This window comes from Pelodiscus sinensis, chromosome 19 (assembly GCF_052426305.1).
Source record: "Pelodiscus sinensis isolate ZL-2025 chromosome 19, ASM5242630v1, whole genome shotgun sequence".
NCBI lineage: Eukaryota > Metazoa > Chordata > Testudines > Trionychidae > Pelodiscus > Pelodiscus sinensis.
In genome coordinates, this window is record NC_143070.1 from 18,735,152 (window position 1) to 18,756,552 (window position 21,401).

General features: G+C 50.0%; 1 protein-coding gene across 1 annotated transcript; it reads left to right on the forward strand.

Annotated features, from left to right (window-relative positions):
• Positions 1 to 1,638: 1,638 nt before the first annotated feature.
• Positions 1,639 to 19,274, forward strand: LOC102452308 (uncharacterized). The gene is made up of 3 exons (XM_014572808.4): positions 1,639 to 1,786; positions 8,533 to 8,733; positions 16,363 to 19,274. The coding sequence occupies exons 2-3, from the start codon at positions 8,547 to 8,549 to the stop codon at positions 17,979 to 17,981; spliced, it is 1,806 nt and encodes a 601-aa protein (XP_014428294.3). The 5' UTR covers positions 1,639 to 1,786; positions 8,533 to 8,546; the 3' UTR covers positions 17,982 to 19,274.
• Positions 19,275 to 21,401: the final 2,127 nt, after the last annotated feature.

The following is a 21,401-nucleotide window of genomic DNA, read 5'->3' on the forward strand; positions in this document are numbered from 1 at the left end:
TGAAATATGTGCTTCTGAGTGTTTGTAGCTCTTAACTGAAAGTGTCTCAGGTCCCCAAGCAAGACACAAGGGCTGTGTCTAGACTGGCCAGTTTTTCCGGAAAATCAGCCACTTTTCCGGAAAAAGTGCCAGCTGTCTGCACTGGCCGCTTGAATTTCCGCAAAAGCACTGACGATCTCATGTAAGATTGTCAGTGTTCTTGCGGAAATACTATGCTGCTGCCATTCGGGCAAAAGTGGCCCTTTTGCGCAAAACTTTTGTGCAAAAGGGCCAGTGTAGACAGACCAGATTTGTTTTCCACAAAAAAAGCCCCGATTGCAAAAATGGCGATTGGGGCTTTTTTGCAGAAAAGCGCATCTAGATTGGAAAAGTGTCTGTGCCACAAGTGCTTTTGTAGAAAAGCGTCTGTGCCAATCTAGATGCTCTGTTCTGAAAATGCTTTAACAGAAAACTTTTCTGTTAAAAGCATTTCTGGAAAATCATGCCAGTCTAGACGTAGCCAAGAAGTAATTTGTGGGCTCTATTCTATGCTGCTTAAGACTCAACTGGAGCCCTGAGAGAGAAGCATGAATCATAACAATCTCTGGGTCTGTAGGAATTGGCTAGAGCTGGTGTTTGACAATAGCTATTTCCTACACTTTGTGCCTAGCCTATGTAACTGCTCCCTGTAGAACTATTCCACAGGCGGTAGCAATGTCAGATAATAGCAGTTTCTTACAAAAAGTGTATGAGAAACTGCTACCAGTAGCACAGTCCTACAGGGTGCAGTTCTATACAAAGAACTATAGGTAATGGCTACTTGTAGGATTGTGCTACTCCTAATCAGGGTGGCCTGTCCATATAGCCGAACTAGGTGGTCACCTAGAGCGCCAAGTTAAATGGGGCGCCATGGGGCACCAAATGGTGGTGCAATATCGTTGAGGGGTTTTAAGGTGGGGGCACTGATTGCATGGTTCACCTAGGGTGCCAGTTGCTGGCAGCTAGTCTAGGACCGCTCCTGCTCCTAACAGAAATCTTACAGGAGCAATTCCTTATGAGCTAGGGACCAGAACCTGCTACCTGTAGCACAGTCTTACAAGGGAGCAGCTCTGTGCAAACCGCCAAGCAGGGGAGCTGTGTAGCTCCGGGTATTTGTATTTCGGATTGGTGATTGGCCTCCCCACCAGTCGGGGTGGGGGACACAGTGTGGGGGCTGCCATGGGCTCCCTGGTCCTCTGCCCAAGGCAAATGGAGAGTCTGAGGCGCCCCCATTGCCGCACGGGTTTCCTGGGCGGCTCTTACCACAGCCCTGCTCTGGCTTCCAGCCTCGTTCCCCTCAGTCCCACTCCCCCCGCAGCCTGATCCCCTGCAGCGCCCCCATCCGCATGCTCCTTCCCCCGCCCCCAGCGCACGCACTGACAGGGCAGCAGCGCTGAGGCGAGGAGGGGGCAGAGTCACTTCCCTGCCCGGCCCAGCCCTTTGCCCGGGGCTCTCACGAAGCCTATAGCGCAGGCTGCGGTGACCGGGGCAGGATCCCGCGCCGGGCGCGGCTGCAGGCTCAGTCTCTGCTACTCACAAGCTGCTGCCGCCTCCGTGGAGCGCCGGGACCCGGCAGCAGCAGCGCGCGGAGCCGCGTGCCCGGAGCCAGCTGCACCCAGCGTTCCAGCCCCTATTGGCCTGCGCCTGCACGCAGAGTGAGGGCAGCAGCCTCAGCTGCGGCTACTGCGCATGCTCCGCTCTGGGGCGCCTTCGCTGCGCGGCCTCAGGAGCGAACTCTGAGACCAGCTGCTGGTGCCTCTACGGCCCGGTGCGTGCGGGGTCCGGAGCCGGAGCGGGTGAAGGGCGAGGGGCAGAGGGGAACCCAGGCTAGGGGGAGGATGGAATCGAAGGAGCCGTCTGCAGTGTTTGCAAAACCGGCCAGTGGGACAGATGTGGGTGTTTCCCGGGGGGCATCTGAGGCCGCTTCCCAGGGCTGGGATCTGACTGGCACAATGTTCCCCAGGGCCTGGCCAAGGCAGCGCTTCCCTGCCCGGTAAGGTGGATTCGCCTGCGAAAGGGGCTGGATGCAGGGAAATGTTTTAGATACAGCCCCTGCCGCGCACTGCCACTGCCAGACCTGGTTTTAGGAGCTAAAGAATCGCTGATCCGCTTCTGTGTCTGCTTACAGCGGACTGGTTATCACTATAAAACAGGTGTGGGGAACCTACACCTGACTTGCCTGGGTCCACCCCCGACACTCATTGACCCCCTCCTCCAGCATTGTGGACCCTGCTCTGGCTTTCTAGCCCCCCTACCGCTCCCTGTGGGGATGGAACCTCAAGATCTACTAGGCTGGGCCCCCCTAAGCTCTGGCGTGTGGGGAGTGTCTTTCTGCTTCCCAGTCAGGGGCCACATCAGTGAGAGGTTTTTTGTTTTGTTTTGTTTCTCACTTGTGTGTGTGGCCCCTGACTGATTTTTCTGTGGGTCAGTGGCCCCCAACCCCAAAAAATGTTCCCTACCCCTGATATAAAGGTAGGGAAATTGATGCATGAAATCGCATGGGAGGCAAAGTCTGTGCAGGGGCCTAACCGACCGACCAACGGGTGGGGAGATCACGCAGCTGACTGTAGGACCAAAGGGCAAAATTGGGACAGGCAGTGGGGATAGGAACAGAATCTGGGCACTACCAGAAAAAATACCCCAGTGAGGGGAGTATTTACAGCATGTGTAACAAGGAAGGGGGCAGAGGGTTTTTTCCCACTGCCAGCATAGAAGGTGAAAGTGCTCACTTGTCAGGGCTGGGCTGGGGCCTGTGTCTGGAGCAGGCACTGCTTCCCTACCTTACAGGTGGGAGCTGCCAAAGGGGATGAGATTCAGTGGCTCAGGGCTGCCTCTGGGAGCTGCTGTTTTGCCTTCTGCCCAGCACCCTAGGTGGGGTGGGCAGCACCCCAGGTTAAAGGGACAGGGCTGGATTTAAGCTCTGCGTGCAGGGTCCTGACTTGTTCTTAATAACAGGCACATTGTCCTGTATTTTCTGTCATCCCTCCATCAGTGCTGGCAAGTCCTGCTGCTGCCAGATACCTGCTCACTAGCTGCCCACCTGCCTCCCAGTAGGGAGAGGGGGGGCAGTGGCTGCTCCCCCAGCTGATCCGTCAACACAGCCTGCAGGGCCCTGCCCTCATCCCGTTCCCATCCAGCACTGACTGTGCTGCCAGCAACAATGGCTGGTCATGCGAGCAGGTGCCAGGAGGCAGCTGGTGACTTGTTCCCTCTGTTGCCCACCTATTGGCCCTTGCCATCCTCCCCCTCTTGCTACCCTCTCCCTGCTCTTCCCCTTCATGCCCCATAGTTCCCCCACTCCTCCATCTCCTCCTGTGGAGTGCGGCCCTGCCCATGTGTTATGTTTAAACGAAGCACACAAGATCTTTTATAGGAGAAAAGGCAGTACTCCGCATTTATTGAGAATACAACAGTTGCATATGCTTTTCAGTCACTCCTACACACAAACACCATACACACAGTCCCAGCAGACGATATTATGGTTACCAGTCCAGAGTCTGGATCAATCTAGTGGCCAGCCAGATCAATCGCAGAGGGAGATCAGGGCCTTTCATCAGTCGCAATCGGATGCTCATCTGGAGTTGGTAGCAAGACGAACCCGAAGTTCCATAGCAAGGCACCCTGCTTTTATAATCCTCTTTCCCTGTTGAAGTCTATGGTTTTCGCTGTGTCAGTCTGTGACCAGTGTGTTGTCTTGTTGATGTTAATCATTCCCAAAACATTTCCAAGAGGCTCATCCTGTCCTAGATTGTCAATCAGTTGTTTTTAGGGATGCCTTTACCTTGAGAGCCGTCAATCTGATCTCTTGACCGTGGGTACACACTGATGGTTCCTCTGACACCGATATGTCTCTTCACAATCTGTCTTCACCCACAGTGCCCCCTCCTTTCTTGGCAGGCTCTAACGGTGGCCTTCACACCTTTATCTTTATGATGAAACATTTCTCATTCACATAGTCTTTCTCACAGAATCCTTCAAAGGTAAACAGCAGTGTTTTATTTTAAGCGAAAGCAAAACAATTCACATTGAAGGTCCGGGCCTTCGATATTTCTAATCTCATTAACATAGACACAATACCAAAATCCTGTCTCTTTACTTACTAAATTCACTAAGCTTTAGAACAAAGAAATATATGTCTTACTAAAGGGCTTGGTTTAATAAAATATTAAATGTGACAATATGTTACCTTACGTTGCTACATTATTAAACCTAAAATACAAATATAAAAAGGATAAAACTTGCAATCCCACCACACGTGTTACGTCAGGGAGATTTGATTCCAGTTACCAGGAGAGGGGAGTGTGTCCTCAGGGCCTGCTCAGGCAAGGAGGGAGAAGAGAAGCAGCCAGGAGGGGGCAGGTCAATCAATCACCCCAGCTGTGTGAGAGAGGTGTACGGGGTGGGTGTCCCCTGCCACGTGAACCCTAAAGCCTTTAAGATAAGAAGGTTCTAGCTACACAGTAATTATGTTTATCAGGGATTTGATGTTAATTTGAACCTTTGTACTGCTCAGTCTTGATTAATTTCTGTTCAGCTCCCCTGAATATGTGTAATTTTACCAGGTGTCGGGTATTCGACATAGGGAGATACGGTCACCCTAACCCTCATACTTTTTCACATCACCGGCCATTTAGGTAGATTTTGTTTCCTGAATATTTATTACAGGCCAAATGATTAAATGTGAAAGTGCTGAGATACTTTTGAAAATCATTTTCTACTTGAAAACTTATTACAAATCCATATTTCTGTAAGTAATTCCCCATCTTACAAACATTGAAGTACACACTTTGATTTTCTATTACTTTATTTATAAATAGTAATACTTTATATATAAATATTTGGAATTTTACCCATATACTTGTTCTTCTAATCACATATTTCAGTGTCATAGTTTCTCTCTGTGTTACATCTATTGTTACAATACGTTCCAATGGTGCTCTTCACTCTGACAATCCAACTATTCTGTGTTGCCAAATTCCAGGGTTTTTAAATTAATTTTTTTTTTGCAAGGGTCCAGGACACAGTGCTCACCTCACCGTATCGTCCCACCTGTGTCTCTGCAGGGGAACAGCTAATGTTTCTCCATGTCTATAAAACACACATTCACTTAGCAGAGGCCGGGGTCATGTCACTTCTCATGGTTCCCCTGGATTGCAAACAGTGAACCACAGCCAATGGGAGCCATGAAGCTTCTTGGCTGTGGAGCCAGTAAATAAATGAACTGGAGTGGCCCATTACAATCCTAGAACTGGAAGGGACCTTGAGAGGTCATTAAGTCCAGGCCTCACAGCAGGACTAAGCACTGTCTAGATCATCCCAGACAGGTGTCGGTCCAACCTGCTCTTAAATATCTCCAATGATGGAGATTCCACAACCTCTCTAGGCAATTTATTCCAGTGTTTGACCACTTTGACAGGCAGGAAGTTTTTTCTGATGTCCAACCTAAATCTCCCTTGCTGCAGTTTAAGCTCATTGCTTCTTGTCCTATCATCAGAGGCCAAGGAGAACTCCTTGTAACACCCTTTTAGACACTTGAAAACTGCTATCATGCCCCCTCTCAATCTTCTCTTTTCTAAACTGAACAAGCCCAATTTTTTCAATCTCCCCTCATAGCTCATATTTTCTAAACCTTTCATCATTTTTGTTGCTCTTCTCTGGACCTTCTTCAATTTCTCCACACCTTTCTTGAAATGTGGAGCCCAGAACTGGACACAATACTCCAACTGAGGCCTAACCAGTACAAGCAGAGTAGAAGAATGACTTCTCATGTCTTACTCACAACACTCCTGTTAATGCCTCCCAGAATCATGTTTGCTTTTTTTGCAACAGTGTCACACTGTTGACTCATGTTTAACTTTTGGTCTACTGTGTCCTCTAACTCCCTTTCTGCAGTATTCCTTCCTAGACAGTCACTTCCCATTCTGTAGCTGTGTCTACACTGGGCCACTTATTCTGGAAAAGCAGCCGCTTTTCTGGAATAACTTGCCAGCTGTCTACACTGGCTGCTTGCTTTTCCGGAAAAGCAATGACGATCTACTGTAAAATTGTCAGTGTTTTTCCGGAAAAACTATGCTGCTCCCATTCGGGCAAAAGTTCTTTTCCGGAAAAACTGTTCCAGAAAAGGGCCAGTGTAGACAGCACAGTAATCTTTTCTGCAAAAAAGCCCCGATCGCGAAAATGACACTTGGGGCTTTTTTCCAGAAAAGCGCGTCTACATTGGCCACGGAGTCTTTTCCGGAAAAAGTGCTTTTCCGGAAAAGCATCCTGCCAATGTAGACACGCTTTTTCCGGAAATACTTATAACAGAAAACTGTTCCGTTTTAAGTATTTCCGGAAAAGGGTGCCAGTGTAGACGTAGCCTGTATGTGTGAAACTGACTTCCTTCCTAAGTGGAGCACTTTGCATTTGTCCTTATCAAACTTCATCCTCTTTACCTCAGACTGTTTCTCTTGTTTGTCCAGATCATTTTAAATTTTGACCCTATCTTCCAAAGCACTTGCAATCCCTCCCACCTTGATATCATCTGCAAATTTAATAATCATGCTCTCTGAATCATCATAATCAAAATTGTTGATTAAAAAGAACCAGTCCCAAAACAGACCCTTGCGGAACCCCACTTGTTATGCCCTTCCAGCATGGCTGTGAACCATTAATAACTACTCTCTGAGAACTGTTATCCAGCCATTTATGCACTCACCTTATAGTAGCTCCATCTAAGTTGTATTTCCCTAGTTTATTGATAAAGAAAGTCGTGAGAAACCTTGTCAGATCCCTTACTAAAGTCTAGGTATACCACATCCACCGCTTCTCCCTTGTCCACAAGATTTGTTATCCTATCAAAGAAAGCTATCAGATTGGCTTGACATGATTTGTTCTTGACAAATCCATGCTGGCTGTTTGCAGATGAATTCCTAATTACTTGCTCCATTATCTTCTTTGGCACAGAAGTTAAACTGACTGGTCTGTAGTTTCTTAGGTTGCTCTTATTTCCCTTTTTATAGATGGGCACTAGATTTGCCCTTTTCCAGTCTACTGGAATCTCTTCTTACTTTCATGATTTTCAAAGATGATAGCTAAAGGCTCAGATTCCTCCTCTATCAGCTCCTTGAGTATTCTAGGATGCATTTCATCAGGCCCTGGTGACTTGTAGACATCTAATTTTTCTAAGTAATTTTTAACTTGCTCTTTTTTTACTTTTAATGTTAAAAAACCCTACCCCTTTTCCACTAGCATTCACTATGTTAGGCATCCCATCACCATCAGTTGGAAGGCTGCACACAAGTGAAAAGAAAAAAAATGCCTTGATGTGGTCCCTGACTGAGAAGCAGAAAGACACTCCCCATGTGCCTGTTGTACACCAGCGCCTAGGGGGGCCCAGCCTCATAGATGTTGTCTGCTCCAGCCCTGCAGTTAGGCAGCGGGGGGGCTGGAGCACCAGCATGGGTTTCCCGATACTGGGGGGTGCCTAAGCCATTGGGGCCATGTGCAGGCAACCTGGGGGCTGAATTCAGACCCCACCCCTGCTGTAAACATTCAGCAGGTGGGTTTAATTTAAATATCCAAATGGTCCCCTTGACTTCACTTAATCTCTGTGGTGGAGCGGGCTTATAAAGTCTCTCAGTTTAGATCTGATGAGAGGGCCTAGGTCTGTGCTGCAAATAAATGGAGGAAGAGCAGGGACTTTAAATATCTGAACCTAAATTTAGACACATACATCCATATTCAGGCAGGAGAATATGTGACTGCTATATCGGAAACACTGGGTGTTCAGAACCAAATCCCATTGTTGCATGTGCAGTAGGGATGTAATAGTATAGTCAATTAATCAATTAACTGATACGAAAAATCTTGTAGGTTAATGCTATAGTCTACACAACCACCCCCCTTCCCCACCCCCTTCCCAGGAAATTTTTTAGCAGGCTGGCCAGCAGCCTGTCTCAGTTCTGGCTTGCATTGGGTCTGGGACCTACTCCCGCTGTGGCGCTGCATTTAAAGCATATTAGGAGCCAGAGCCGGTAGCTCAGACGCCCACTCCAAGCAGGGGCTGCTATGTCAGAGGCAGTAGCACAGGGTGACAGGTTTTTAAACTGGCTCCCCTCATGGACCAGCTCCTGCTTGGCACCCTGTGTTGCTGCCTCAGATTCAGAGGGAGCAACACAGAGTGACAGGAGGCTTCTCGGGAGTAAGGCCCCGCTGCTGGCCCTGCCCCTGGCAACCATAGAATAGTTGAGTAACCAATGAGAATTTATGAGGTTACTCGACTATTCAGCTAACCAATATTTAACATCCCTGATGCACAGTAATGTTGAAACTCAAGCCAGGTATTGAGAGAAATGAATGTGGATTTGAGATCTAACGTGTGTGTGACGTTATGGAATATCTAGACTCCAACATTTGCCCAAAATGTTTGATTTTAGCATGTGCGTCAATAGGGAGAGAGTCTAGGGAATGGGGGTATGGAAAAGATTAAAACCCCTTCTAAAATGTTTCCAATTGCCCTTCTCTCCCTGGCAGGCTGCAGAACACCCATGTCTTGCTCCAGCTCAGCCCTTGGCCTGACAAACCAGAGAAAGGAAATGGCTGTGGCGGAGCCGGTGACTTTCGAGGAGGTGGCTGTGTATTTCTCTGAGGAGGAATGGGCTCTGCTGGACCCGGATCAGAGAGCCCTCTACTGGGCTGTGATGCAGGAGAATTATGAGGCTGTGAACTGGCTGGGTAAGGATTCCTGTCCCCACAGGTATCAGCTGGGTTGGGTTTGGTTCAGAGTCCCTCAGTAATGAGGAGGGGGAAGTGTCAGCCCCAATAATCCTGGCTCCTGTGGGAGAGACCCTCCCCTCAATGCCCCCTTCCAGGGGAAGCAGGTTTAGGGACATAACAATGGTGCTGCTCTTCCCACAGCCAAGCTCTCAAAGTGCTTCCCCACCATCTTGCCCATGTTGTGCCTTGGTCGAAGCTGTCAGTGGGAGGGCCCAGGCAGGAACGACAGGTACCAGAGGTCTGGGTCTGGCTGCTCTTAGTGCCTGCAGGGCATCCTTGTGCCAGTGGGCTGAGCCCCTGGAAGGAGGGTGCAGTTTCCAGAGTCTTTCCTGCCTGTGGCTGATCTCTGTGACATGCTGGTTCCTGGCAGGAAGAGGAGCTGGGTGCTGGAGCTGAGGGAAGGTGGACGGGGCAGATGACCATTTTGCGGGGCCCAGTGCAGCACAGTTTCGCGGGGCCCCCCTTTACCACGGTGCATGCGCGGGGTCCGGGGTGGCCACCCCACTCTCCCTGCCCTATATCCGCCCCTGAGAGTGGATGAGGCAGTTCACACTCTGTGAGGGGTAGCTCTGTAGTAGATAACCATGAAGGGAACTCATTTTGCATTGCAGGAACTCAGGGCTGGCCCACAACATTTTGACACCTGAGGTGGGGAGCTCAAATAACGCCCCCATGTTCCCTCGCTGGGGCCGAAACTTTGTAAGATCTCAATTCTGCCTGCTTCCTGTTCTTTGTGCCCTCCTTCCTCCAGCACAGCACTCCTCCATCTCTGTGCATCTAGAGCAGAGAGAATACATATGCACCAGCAGCAAACACAATTTTCTACACTCTGGGTCCTAGTGGCGCCCCCCTACAGTCTGGCACCTGAGGCAGCCGCCTCAGTTCACCTCATGGAAAGGCCAGCCCTGCAGGAACTGCACTTGGTGTTAGAAGACTTGTGCTCAAGTCCCTGCTCAGCCATAGACTTCCTGTGTGACCTTGGTTGAGTCACTTAGTCTGTGCCCTGGTCCTCTGTCTCTGCAATAGCTATTACAGTATGTCTGGTATCACAGGGCTGGGGAGGGATTAAATATGGGAGCATCCCAATAGACAGTGGGATCCTGATTCACAGCAGAGATCCCAGGTGCTGCTGTGACTGATAATTTTTGCTTCCTGTAGTGGCTGCAGTGCCGTGTGAATTGCTGCTGGCACCACAGAGCAGCGTTACGGCTGCTCAAGGCGGCTCTTTCTGGAGCTCTGATGCCAGCGGCACTGGCAGAGCTAGCGGCTTGCCCAGGCAGCACAGCTCAGGGTTGTTGCTAAAGCAAGACTCAGGCTCCGTTTGGGGCTAGGGTGCTCAGCCAGGTTTATTGTTGAAGGAGCAATGTGCTAGTGCCCCAAGTCTCTGGGCACAGGTGCAGTGACACATGTCCCACTCCAAAAATGGTACCAGCTCAGCCAGAAACCTGAACGCTGCCCCTCAGCCAGCACCAACATGCCCCTCCTGTGACTTCCCCTTTTGTACATTGACACAAAGTGCACATTGCATTCAATATTTTTGCTACCTCCCTTATCCTTGTACCTGCTAATTGGAACAGAACATCCATACCCATTGTCCCTCATCCCCCCGATTTGCACAAGAGTCAGTGGGTTCCTCTGCGCTCTCTTAGGAGTGCATAGAATCATAGAACACTAGGACGGGAAGGGACCTCGAGAGGTCATCGAGTCCAGTCCTCTGCCCTCATGGCAGGACCCAATACTGTCTAGACCATCCCTGATAGACATTTATCTAACCTGCTCTCAAATATCTCCAGAGATGGAAATTCTACAACTTCCCTAGGTAATTTATTCCAGTGTTTAACCACCCTGACAGTTAGGAACTTTTTCCGAATGTCCAACCTAAACCTCCCTTGCTGCAGTTTAAGCCCATTGCTTCTTGTTCTAGCCTCAGAGGCCAGGAAGAACAAGTTTTCTCCCTCCTCCTTGTGACACCCTTTTAGATACCTGAAAATGGCTATCATGTCCCCCCTCAATCTTCTCTTTTCCAAACTAAACAAGCCCAATTCTTTCAGTCTTCCTTCATAGATCTTGTTCTCTAGACCTTTAATCATTCTTGTTGCTCTTCTCTGAACCTTCTCCAATTTCTCCATGTTTGCAATTACTGCAGAGATAGGTGTGTAGATAAATGCAAAGTAATGCATGCTGGAAAAAATAATCTCAACAATACATACAAAACAATGGGAACTGATTAAGCTACAACTACTCAAGAGAGGGATATTGGAGTCATTGAGGACAGTTCTCTGAAAAAAATCCATCCAATGTGCAACAGCAGTCAAAAAAGCAAACATAATGTTTGAAATAATTAAAAAAGGGATAGAGAATAAGACAGAGAATATCTTATTCCCTCTAAATAAATCCCTGGTACGCACATATCTTGAATACTGCATACAGATGTGATCCCATATCTCAAAAAAGATATATTGGCATTGGAAAAGGTTCAGAAACGGGCAACCAAAAATTATTGCTTGGAACAGGTGCTGTATGCAGAGAGATTAAAAAGACTTGGACTTTTCGATTTAGAAAAGAGACTAAGGGGAGATAGGATAGAGGTCTATACAATCATTACAGGTATGGAAAAAGTGAATACGAAAAAGTTATTTACTCTGTGTTATCACAAGAATACGGGTCTGTGAAATTTACAGGTAAAGATTTTAAACAAAAGAAAGTTTTTCTTCATGCAGCACAATCGACCTGTGGAACTCCTTGCAAGAGTATGTTGTGAAAACCAGGACTTTAACAAGATTCAAAAAAATAACTGGATAAATCCATGAAGGCTAGGTCCATCAATACTTATTAGCCAGACCAGGTAGGAACGGTGTCCCTAGCCTCTGTTTGTCAGACCCTGGAAATGGGTGACAGGAGAGGGATCACATGATGCTTACCAGTTATGTTCACTCTCTCTGGGGCATCTGGCATTGCTTGCTGTTGGAAGACAGGACACTGGGCTAGATGGACCTTTAGTCTGACCCAGTACGACTGTTTTTATGTTACCTATGGAAAGGATTTTTCCCCATCAACTTGTTTTCAATTATTCAATGTTACTTTGTCAGGATTGAGTGTTGGGGTGTGTCTACACAGCAGTTATTTCGGAATAATGGCTGTTATTCTGAAATAATTATGCGAGTGTCTACACAGCAGAAATAACGGACAGCTTATTCCAACTTCTGTAAACCTCATTTTGCAAAGAATAACACCTATTCTGAAAGAGCTATGTCAAAATAAGGCCTGTGTAGATGCTCCACTGCTGCTATTTCAAAATAGCCCCTCCCCAGGGCCATTCTAAATTATTCCCCCTGGGGCTCTAAATCGAGCTAGCATGTCTACATCAGAAAAGCCTGCCTCAGATTAATTTTGAGGCTTCTCTGCAGTGTAGTCATGCTATTTCAAAATGAGCTATTCTGGAAAATCTCTTCCCAAATAGCTTATTCCAAAATAACTGTGCAGTGTAGACATACCCTTGGGGTGCGTCTAGATTACATGGCTCCGTCGACGGAGCCATGTAGTCTAGACACACCCCTGGGGACTGGACACTGAACAGGAGGTTTGGCATAACATGTGCATGAAGCTACTATCTTACTCACCCAAGTCACAGAGTACACCCCCTGCCATGCCCTTGTCCTACAGTGATATGTGGCCACTGTTACCAGAGTAAAGCCAAGATTTCGGGCAGATTGCTGAGCAGCGGGGGAGGGGATGTGGCTACACGGAAGGTAGGGTGTTGTGGTAACTCCATTGTCCAATTAATTTATCAGACCAAGGTCAGTCCAAGCTCATCCTCCGTTTTCCTGATGCAGAGGCAACTCTGAAGCCGACGTGAGGAGCTGGTGTTAATTAACCCCCTGAGTGCTGATGTTTTTCCTGGCATAGTTCAGACTTTATAACTATGTGATGAGGAAGGAGGAATGTGACACCCCTACTATCAGTGTGGCAGTATTGTCATGACGAGAGTCCTCGAAGAGAGCTTTCCCAGGGTTCTAGACAAAGCGCCTCCAGGAGGGGAGCAGCTCACAACACCAGGGGCGCATTTACACTGGTGTGTCACAGCGCTGTGACTGGCGGCGCCCATGGAGTCCGTGCTGAGCAGCGACGCTGAGCACCAATTCCTCATGGAACAGCACGGAGATCCCACTTTTCCAGCCGCAGGGTGTGCACAGCTGCTCCATGACAGGAGGGGGTCACACGCAGCCCAGGGGCTCTGCCCAGCTCATGGCTCGGCCCAGAGAGAGGACATCCCAGAACGTGAGGTAGAGCTGCAGGATCGGCCATTGATGCCTGCAAATTGGTTAGTGACAAGAAGCAGGAGCCACAACGCATCCCCTCAAGTGGTTCCATCCGTCACTTCACAAAAGCAACAAGGGCTCAGGGTTTGTCCAGGACCCCAAGCGCTTCCCATTTCTCCCAGCACTCTCTGTGGAGACAGAGACGTTCAGGATCGGGAGCCTCGTATCTTTCAACCTCCATGACTTGATTAGACAACAAGGCAGCCAGGCCGTGGCCACGTGCACTCAGCTGCTATTGCTGCTGGGCTTAAAAATTGGCCTGGGAGCTTCCTCAGCCAGGTCAGGTCACAGGCAGCCTGGGCCACTCGTTAGGTGTCAGGAGTGCTGGGCAGCTGTAGCTGCAGGGCTCCATTGCTGGCCTGGTCCCCTTGGGCAGTCTCGATAGGGCAGCGTGACACACCCCTTCCCTGCTCCTCCCTACCTCTGAGCCAAGGGAAAGATGTGCCTCTCCCCGGCCAGGCCAGCCAGCCTCCAGGAAGGACTCCACAAAGCCGATGGCCTCCTACAGGGCATTCTTACAACGCCAGCAAGCCGGCCTGAGCTGCTCAGCTAGGATGGGGTGTCATAGTTAGGGACGCATGAAATCTTAGTGGTTACATGACTATTCAAAGAGCCTCTCAGGCAGGGCCAGCAACCAGTGCACTCCTGGCCCCACTCCTGCGAGCATCCTGCCCACCTCGCGCATTGCCTGTACATCAGCATTGAAAAACCAGCTCCGCACACAGACCAGCTGCCTGGCACCCCTCACTGCTGCCTTGGCTTTAGAGGCAGCAGTGCAGGCCAGCAGCAGCCCCTGTCCACAGGGGTCTGAGCTCCTGCGGACAGAGGCTACTGCGGGGGGAATAGGAATGAGGAGACTGCCGTGAAGCAGCCTCTGTCCATGGTGACCTGGGATGGCCACGGACAAAGGCTGGTCCAGCAGTAGCCCCTGTCTATGGGGGGTCCCAGCTCCCCATGGAGAGAGGCTCCTCCATGGGATGCATAGTAGCCTCTGTCCTTGGAGAGCTTCGCAACAGCCTCCCCGGCCCCCTCCCAAATTGGGGGTGGGGAGGGGAATGCAAATACTTGACACGGTTAAACAGTAAGCCCAGGCTTATCAGTGAATCATACAGTAAACCTCTCATTGACATTCCTCGCTCAGAGAACTTCCATGTGTACAAGTAAAGCATCTGAGCCAAAGAGCAGGGTGCCAGGAGCTTTGTGGGCAGAGCCCTTGGGGAGCTAGAGTTCTGCTGGGTCCTTTCTCTCCAAGTCCTAGTGACCTGCTATGTGGCAGCTGCCGTCTGAGCCCTGGCTGGGGGCCTTGGTGTCAGACCTGCCAGCCCTCACTAGAGCTCCCCTTCTGAGCAGTGTGTTCCTGTCCTGCCCTGGATTGGACTGAGTTGTACCCTAGAGCAGGGGTCTCCAGTCTTTTTACTCACAAGATCACTTTTTCAGTTTAAGTGCCATGTAAGATCTACCTCAAACCTAAATACCCTTACCCGGCTTCCTTCCCCACCCCCCTTCACCAAGGCCCTGCTCATTCCATCCCCCTTCCTCCCCGAATCACATTCACTTTCACCAGCCTGGTGTGGAGGGTTGGGGGGCAGGCTCTGGTCTTGGGCCAAGGGGTTCAGAGTGTGGGAGGGGACACCCGGGAGGTGGAGTGCGATCTCCTGTGAACTCGGGGATAGGGCATCAGCTTCTGGAGCACAGAGTGGTGGGTTTGATCCCACCCCCCTTTGCCCACTCGGGCAGTGGCTGGGCAGCCAACAACAGCTCCCCCAGGGATGGGCCTGGTTCCCACATTAGGAAGGCAGGTTAAGGGACCCTCTGAAGGTCAGGAGGTGGGGTGGGATCTGGAGTGGCCTAGGAGATGAGGCATTTGCCTGGGAGTACAGGGTGGTGGGATCAAGCCCTGCCCTCACCCCCCCCCCCCCAGGGAGCTCATGTCCCTCCTCTACCCATGCAGGGAGCAACCAGACAGCCCACGCAGGATAAGGGGCCCTCTGATGATAGGGAGGAGGTGGGTTCTTGAGTGGACTAGGGGATACAGCATTTGTCAGGAGAGCACAGGGTTGGGTGCTTGAGTCCCGCTCCTCCCTCCACCCACCCTGGGAGCAACTGGACAGCCAACTCAGGCTGCCCCAAAGATGGAACTGGCGCCTGCATTAGGAAGGTGGGATAAAAGACCTGCTGGAGGTGGGGTGGGTTCTAGAGTGGAGCAGGGGATGGTGGGCTCCAGTCCCCTCCCCTCCCCCCACACTGGGAGCAACCAGACAGCCAACAAAGGACCCATTGACAGTGGGGTGAGCTCGGGAGTAGAGCAGGGGATAGGGCGCTCACCTGAGGAGTGCAGGTTGGTGGGCTCAAGTCCTGCCCTCCCTGAGAGCAGACAGACAGACAGACACCCCAGGGATGGAGCTGGCGCCCACATTAGGAAGGCAGAAGGCAGGGTAAGGGACCCACTGAAGGTAGGGAGGCAGAGTGGGATCTCCAGTGAACTCAGGGATAGGGCAGGGCAGGGATTTGCCTGAGAAGCACAGGATGGTGAGCTTGATCCCCACCCCCACAGGCAGTGGCTCGGCACCCAACACCATCTGCCCCAGGGATGGACCTGGCTCCTGCACTAGTAAAGCAGGATAAGCGACCCTCTGAAGGTAGCAGGGTAGGGTTGGCTCTGGAGTGGTCATGGGGATATAACATTTGCCTGGGGAGCACAGGATTGGGTGCTTGAGTAGCACCCACCCGCCCTGGGAGCAGCCGGACAGCTGCCCCAGGAATGGAGCAGCAGAGCTAAGGCAGGCTTTCACCTGTCCTGGCCCTGCAGCTCTCCTGAAGCACCTGGCATGTACAACAGTGGCTCCCTGTGCTGCCCTTCATCTACCGGCCCCAACCCCACCTCCACTGGCCCCAGTTCTCCATTATTGATCAATTGATCAATGGGAGCTGCAAGAGTGGTGTCCACAGGCAAGGACAGCATGTGGAGACCCCTGCTCTGACTTTCTCAGGGGCTGTAGGGACATGCCAACCACCTGCAGGAGCACAATTATCCTAGGGATAATTACTCCAGACATGGCAGGTTCTTTGACATCACTACTCAAAGAATTACATTCAAGTGTAAAAGAGAAATGAAAATTATGAAATGCACAGACAAGTCAAAAACCAAGAATATTCAAACTTTCCAGCCATTATTTGGGCATGTTCCCTCTTTTCTATTCCCCTTTCAGAGTTTTTCTTTCAGCTCAGAACAAAGAATGATTCCTGGATTTTCTCTCTATCCCGGCAGGTGATGGGACGCTGAGTGAGAACAATGAGGAGAGTCTTCAGCAGGAAGTTTTGGAGCAAGTGGCTCCACAAGGGATGTTGTTAGGAAGATCTGAAGAGCATGTTTCTCAGAGTCCTGAGCAAAGAGACACCTATGAGAATCAGCAGAGCCCAAAAAGGCAGCAAAGAAATCATCCAGTGGAAGGACAGAATAAATCCAGTCACAGGAGCAGAAGGATGAAAAGAACCACAGAAACCGTTCAACAGAAAATACCCTGTCTACAAGCACCCTGCGCTAACAATGACCGTGCAACTCTTGTTGAGTGTCACAGAAACCACACAAGAGACAAACCCTTCAGCTGCTCTGACTGTGGGAAAAACTTCATTAAGAGCTCTGATCTAACTAAACATCATAGAATCCACACAGGTGAGAAACCCTTCAGTTGCTCTGACTGTGGGAAAAGCTTCAGTCAGAGTTCAGATCTTGTTAGACATCATAGAATCCACAGAGGAGAGAAACCCTTCAGCTGCTCTGACTGTGGGAAAAGCTTCAGTGAGAGGTCAAACCTTGTTCAGCATAGCAGAATCCACACAGGGAAGAAACCCTTCAGCTGCTATGACTGTGGGAACAGCTTCAGCAAGAGCTCAGACCTAATTAAATATTATAGAATCCACATAGGGGAGAAACCCTTTTCCTGCTCTGAGTGTGGGAGAAGCTTCAGTAAGAGGTCAGACCTTGTTAGACATAAGAGAATCCACACAGGAGAGAAGCCCTTCAACTGCTCTGACTGTGGAATAAGCTTCAGTCAGAGTTCAGATCTTGTTAGACATAGCAGAATCCACAAAGGAGAGAAACCCTTCAGCTGCTCCGACTGTGGGAAAAGCTTCAATGAGAGGTCAAACCTTGTTCAGCATAGCAGAATCCACACAGGAGAGAAACCCTTCAGCTGCTCTGACTGTGGGAAAAGCTTCAGTGAGCGGTCAGGTCTTGTTAGACATCGGAGAATCCACACGGGAGAGAAACCTTTCAACTGCTCTGACTGTGGGAAAAGCTTCAGTAGATACTCACATCTTGTCAGACACCAGAGAATCCACACAAGAGAAAAACCTTTCAATTGCTCTGATTGTGGGAAAAGCTTCAGTGAAAGTTCAGACCTTGTTAGACATTGGAGAATCCATACAGGAGAGAAACCCTTCAAGTGCTCTGATTGTGGGAAAAGCTTCAGTGGGAACTCACATCTTGTTGGACATAGGAGAATCCACACTGGGGAGAAACCCTTCAAGTGCTCTGACTGTGGGAAAAGCTTCAGTAGGAACTCGCATCTTGTTGGACATAGAAGAATCCACACAGGAGAGAAACCTTTCTACTGCTCTTACTGTGGGAAAAGCTTCAGTAGGAGCTCAGACCTTATTACACATAGGAGAATTCACACAGGAGAGAAACCCTTCAACTGCTCTGACTGTGGGAAAAACTTTAGGGAGTGGTCAGCCCTCATTAAACATTGGAGAATCCATACAGGGGAGAAACCTTTTTACTGCTCTGACTGTGGGAAAAGCTTCAATAGGAACTCACATCTTGTTACACATAGGAGAATCCACACTGGGGAGGAACCCTTTGACTGCTCTGTGGGAAAAGCTTGAGTGTGCACTCAAATCTTAATAATTATCATACAATCCACACAGAAAAATCATAAAATCAAATAATAGAACACTAGAACTGGAAGGGACCTCCAGAGGTCATCAAGTCCAGTCCCCTGCCCTCATGGCAGGTCCAAGCACTAGCTATCATCCCTGATAGATGTCTATCTAATTTGCTCTTAGATGTCTCCAGTGATGGAAATTCCATAGCCTTCCTAGGCAATTTATTTCAGTGTTTAACCACCCTGACAGGAAGTTTTTCTCAATGTCCAACCTGAACTTCCCATGATGCAATGTAAGCCCATTGCTGCTTTGTCATCAGAGGTCAAGGAGGGAAAAAAATCCCCCTCCCTATAACATCCTTTTAGGTGCTTGAAAACTACTATCATGACCTCTTTCAGTCTTCTCTCTTCTAAAGTAAACAGTCCTAATTTTTTCTGTCTTCCTTCATAGGTCATGTCTTCTAGGCCAGGGGTTGGCAACCTGCAGCATGCGGGCAGGAGCGGCCCAAGGCCGGCTGCGGCAGCTGGCACCCTAGGTGGAACATGAGATCGGTGCCCCCTCCTGCAGGGCCATCAATGAACTGACATCATTGGCGGGCATCCTGGGTGGCGGTGCCCTAGGCGGCAGCCGAGTCCACCTATAGCCACGGGCTGCCCCTGCATGTAGGCCATTGTATGGCATGCAAGCCAATCTTCAGCAGCACACAGGAGGGACCTCAGCCCTGCCCCTCCTCCCCTGTGCAGCGGCTGGAGCGGGTTCCCTCCTCCCTGCAGCAGGTTAGGCTCTAGTGAGAGGAGGCAGTGCTAGGGCTGAGGCTCCTCAGTGGCACCTCAGCCACTGCCCCTGCCACAGTCCATGAGGTCAGGGTCAGCCCTGGAGGCCCAACTGCAGCGGCTGACACAGTCCGGGGTCAGCTCTGGACTGCGTGGCTGTGGCACCTCCAGCCTCCAGGGCAGGCCCCAACTGTGTGGGCCATGGCAGCAGTGCCTTTGGGACAGCGGCCTGGGACAGCATGGCTGCAGCAGTTGTTGCAAAGGGATGCGAAGCCAAGCAAGTGTCCCCCCTCATGCCCAGACCCCCACACTCCAATCCCCCCTCACTCATCTTCCTCCCCTCCCGCCAAGACCCCACACCCCCAGCTTGTTCAGACACTCTCCCTTGTTCCTGCAACCTCCCTCCTGTCCAAACACCTTACCCCTATTCTACTCCTGCACCTTCCCCCCTGGCCTGGCCAGACACCTACCCCCACCCTGCTCCTACATCCACCATTGCTCCTGCACCTTCTCCTGGCCACACACTGCACCCTTTCTTGCTCCTGCTCCCTCCACCTGGCCTGACACACTACTCCCAGCCTGCTTCTGTGTCCTACCTCCCATCCAGACCTCGCAACCTTTCCCCCTTCTGCACTCCACCTCCCTCCCAGATCCTGCACCCCATTCCTATCTTACTCACTGGCAGCCCTGTCTCACTCAATGAACCCCTCATTTTTGTCCTTACCCCAGAGCCTAAAGGGGTCCATAAAATCCACTAACTTGGGAACCACAGAAAAGAAAATTGGCCTATGGGAGACCCTGATCCTCAGTCCTCCCTGTCCCTTCCCCTTGCCCCATGGAGCTGGAGCACCAGAGGAGTGAGGTGTCTCAGTTGGGGGCCACATCAGTAAGAGTGAGGGGGTTTTGGAGGAGTTTTTTGCTTCTCACTTGTGTGGTCCCCAACTGATTTTCCTGTGGGACAGTGACCCCGAACCCAAAAAAGGTTCCCCATCCCTGCCATGAATAAAGAAAACATGGAAACCTTTTGTTTTATTTTATTTAAAATGAAGTTTGATAAACTAACATGAAAAAGTTAAAACGCTTAATCTGTTTCATAATTTAAATTAAATCATTCTCCCTAGCTGTAGCTGGTTCGGAAAATATGGTCACCATACCCAGCCTGCCCCTGCTCCCCCTCCCCCGGCACACAAATCCATGAATAAGTTAAATCTTGGCACATCACTTCTGAGAGGTTGCTGACCCCTGTTCTAGACCTTTGATCATTTTTGTCATTGTTCTCTGGACCCTCTCTAATTTCTCCACATCTTTCTTGAAATTTGGTGCTCAGAAGTGAACTCATTAGTCCAGTGGAGGCCTAATTAGTACAGAGTTGAGCAGAAGAATTACTTCTCATGTCTTGTATACAACATTCCTGTTAGTGCATCCCTATATCTTCTTTGTTTTCAGGAAAAGGTTCATTCAGAACTCAAACCTTGTTAGACATAGGAGAATCCAGACAAGACCCATGGGTCGGCAACCTTTTCAAACCAAAGAGCCAACCTACATCAACCTGTATCAAAAATTCAGAACAAGTGGTCAACAAAGAGCCATATAAGAATGCTCATTTGCATGACAGAAAATATCCAACTTAATATTATTAATAATTGACACTGTGATTCATAATAGCATAAATGAAACGTTGTACTCACAGACTTTATTTAATGGGACTTCTACTGCTGTATCTTTTGGCACATTTCTTTGAAGTTTACCTAATAACTGGTCAAATCCAGATTCCTGCAGGCATTCAGGCTGTCTTCTGTCAATCTTATGGTGGGGGCTGGAGATATGGGGGTGCAGCAGTTTGGGTTGGGGTATGTGAGGGGCTTAGGCAGGGATATTGGGTGTATGATGGACTCAGGGCACAGGGTTGGGATGTGTGGATGGTGCAGGAGTGTTATGGCAGGAGGAGCCAGGATGTGGGGATGCAGGAATATGGGGATGTGGGGGTAAGAGGGGCTTAGGGCAGGGGGTTAAGGTGTATGATGAGCTCAAGCCTGGGGTGCGGGAGGTGGTGCAGGAGTGTTATGATGCTGCAGCCAGATGGGGGCTGGGCCCCAACTGGGGACTTATTGGCCAGGCTTCATTTTTAAATAAAGTAAAATATTATGTCCAACACAAAAGGTTTCAACAGTGTCTTTATTCATGGCAGGGGTGGGGAACCTTTTTTGGGTTAGGGGGTCTCTGTCCCACAGGAAAATCAGTTTGGGATCACACAGGTGAAAATAAAAAAACCTGACTCCTCCAGAAACCTCTAACTGTCACTGAAGTGGACACCTCACTGAGACACCTCACTCCCCTGGTACTCCAGCCTCATGGGCAGAGAGGGAAAGAGCAGGGAGAACTGAGGTTTAAGGTCTCAGGCCAGGTTAACTCTTCTGGGGTTTTAGGGTTAGTGGATTTTGTGGGCCATGCCCTAGGACTAGATTCTGGGGTGGGACCAAAATGAGGGGCCCAGTGGGCAGGACAGAGCTGCCAGTGAGTGAGATAGGGATGCGGGTACAGAATCTGGGTGGGAGATAGGGTGCAGGAGTCAGCTGGGAGTAGTTATCTGGCCGGGGGGAGGGGAAGGGAGGCAGGAGCAGGGTGCAGGTGGGTGACAGGACAGGGG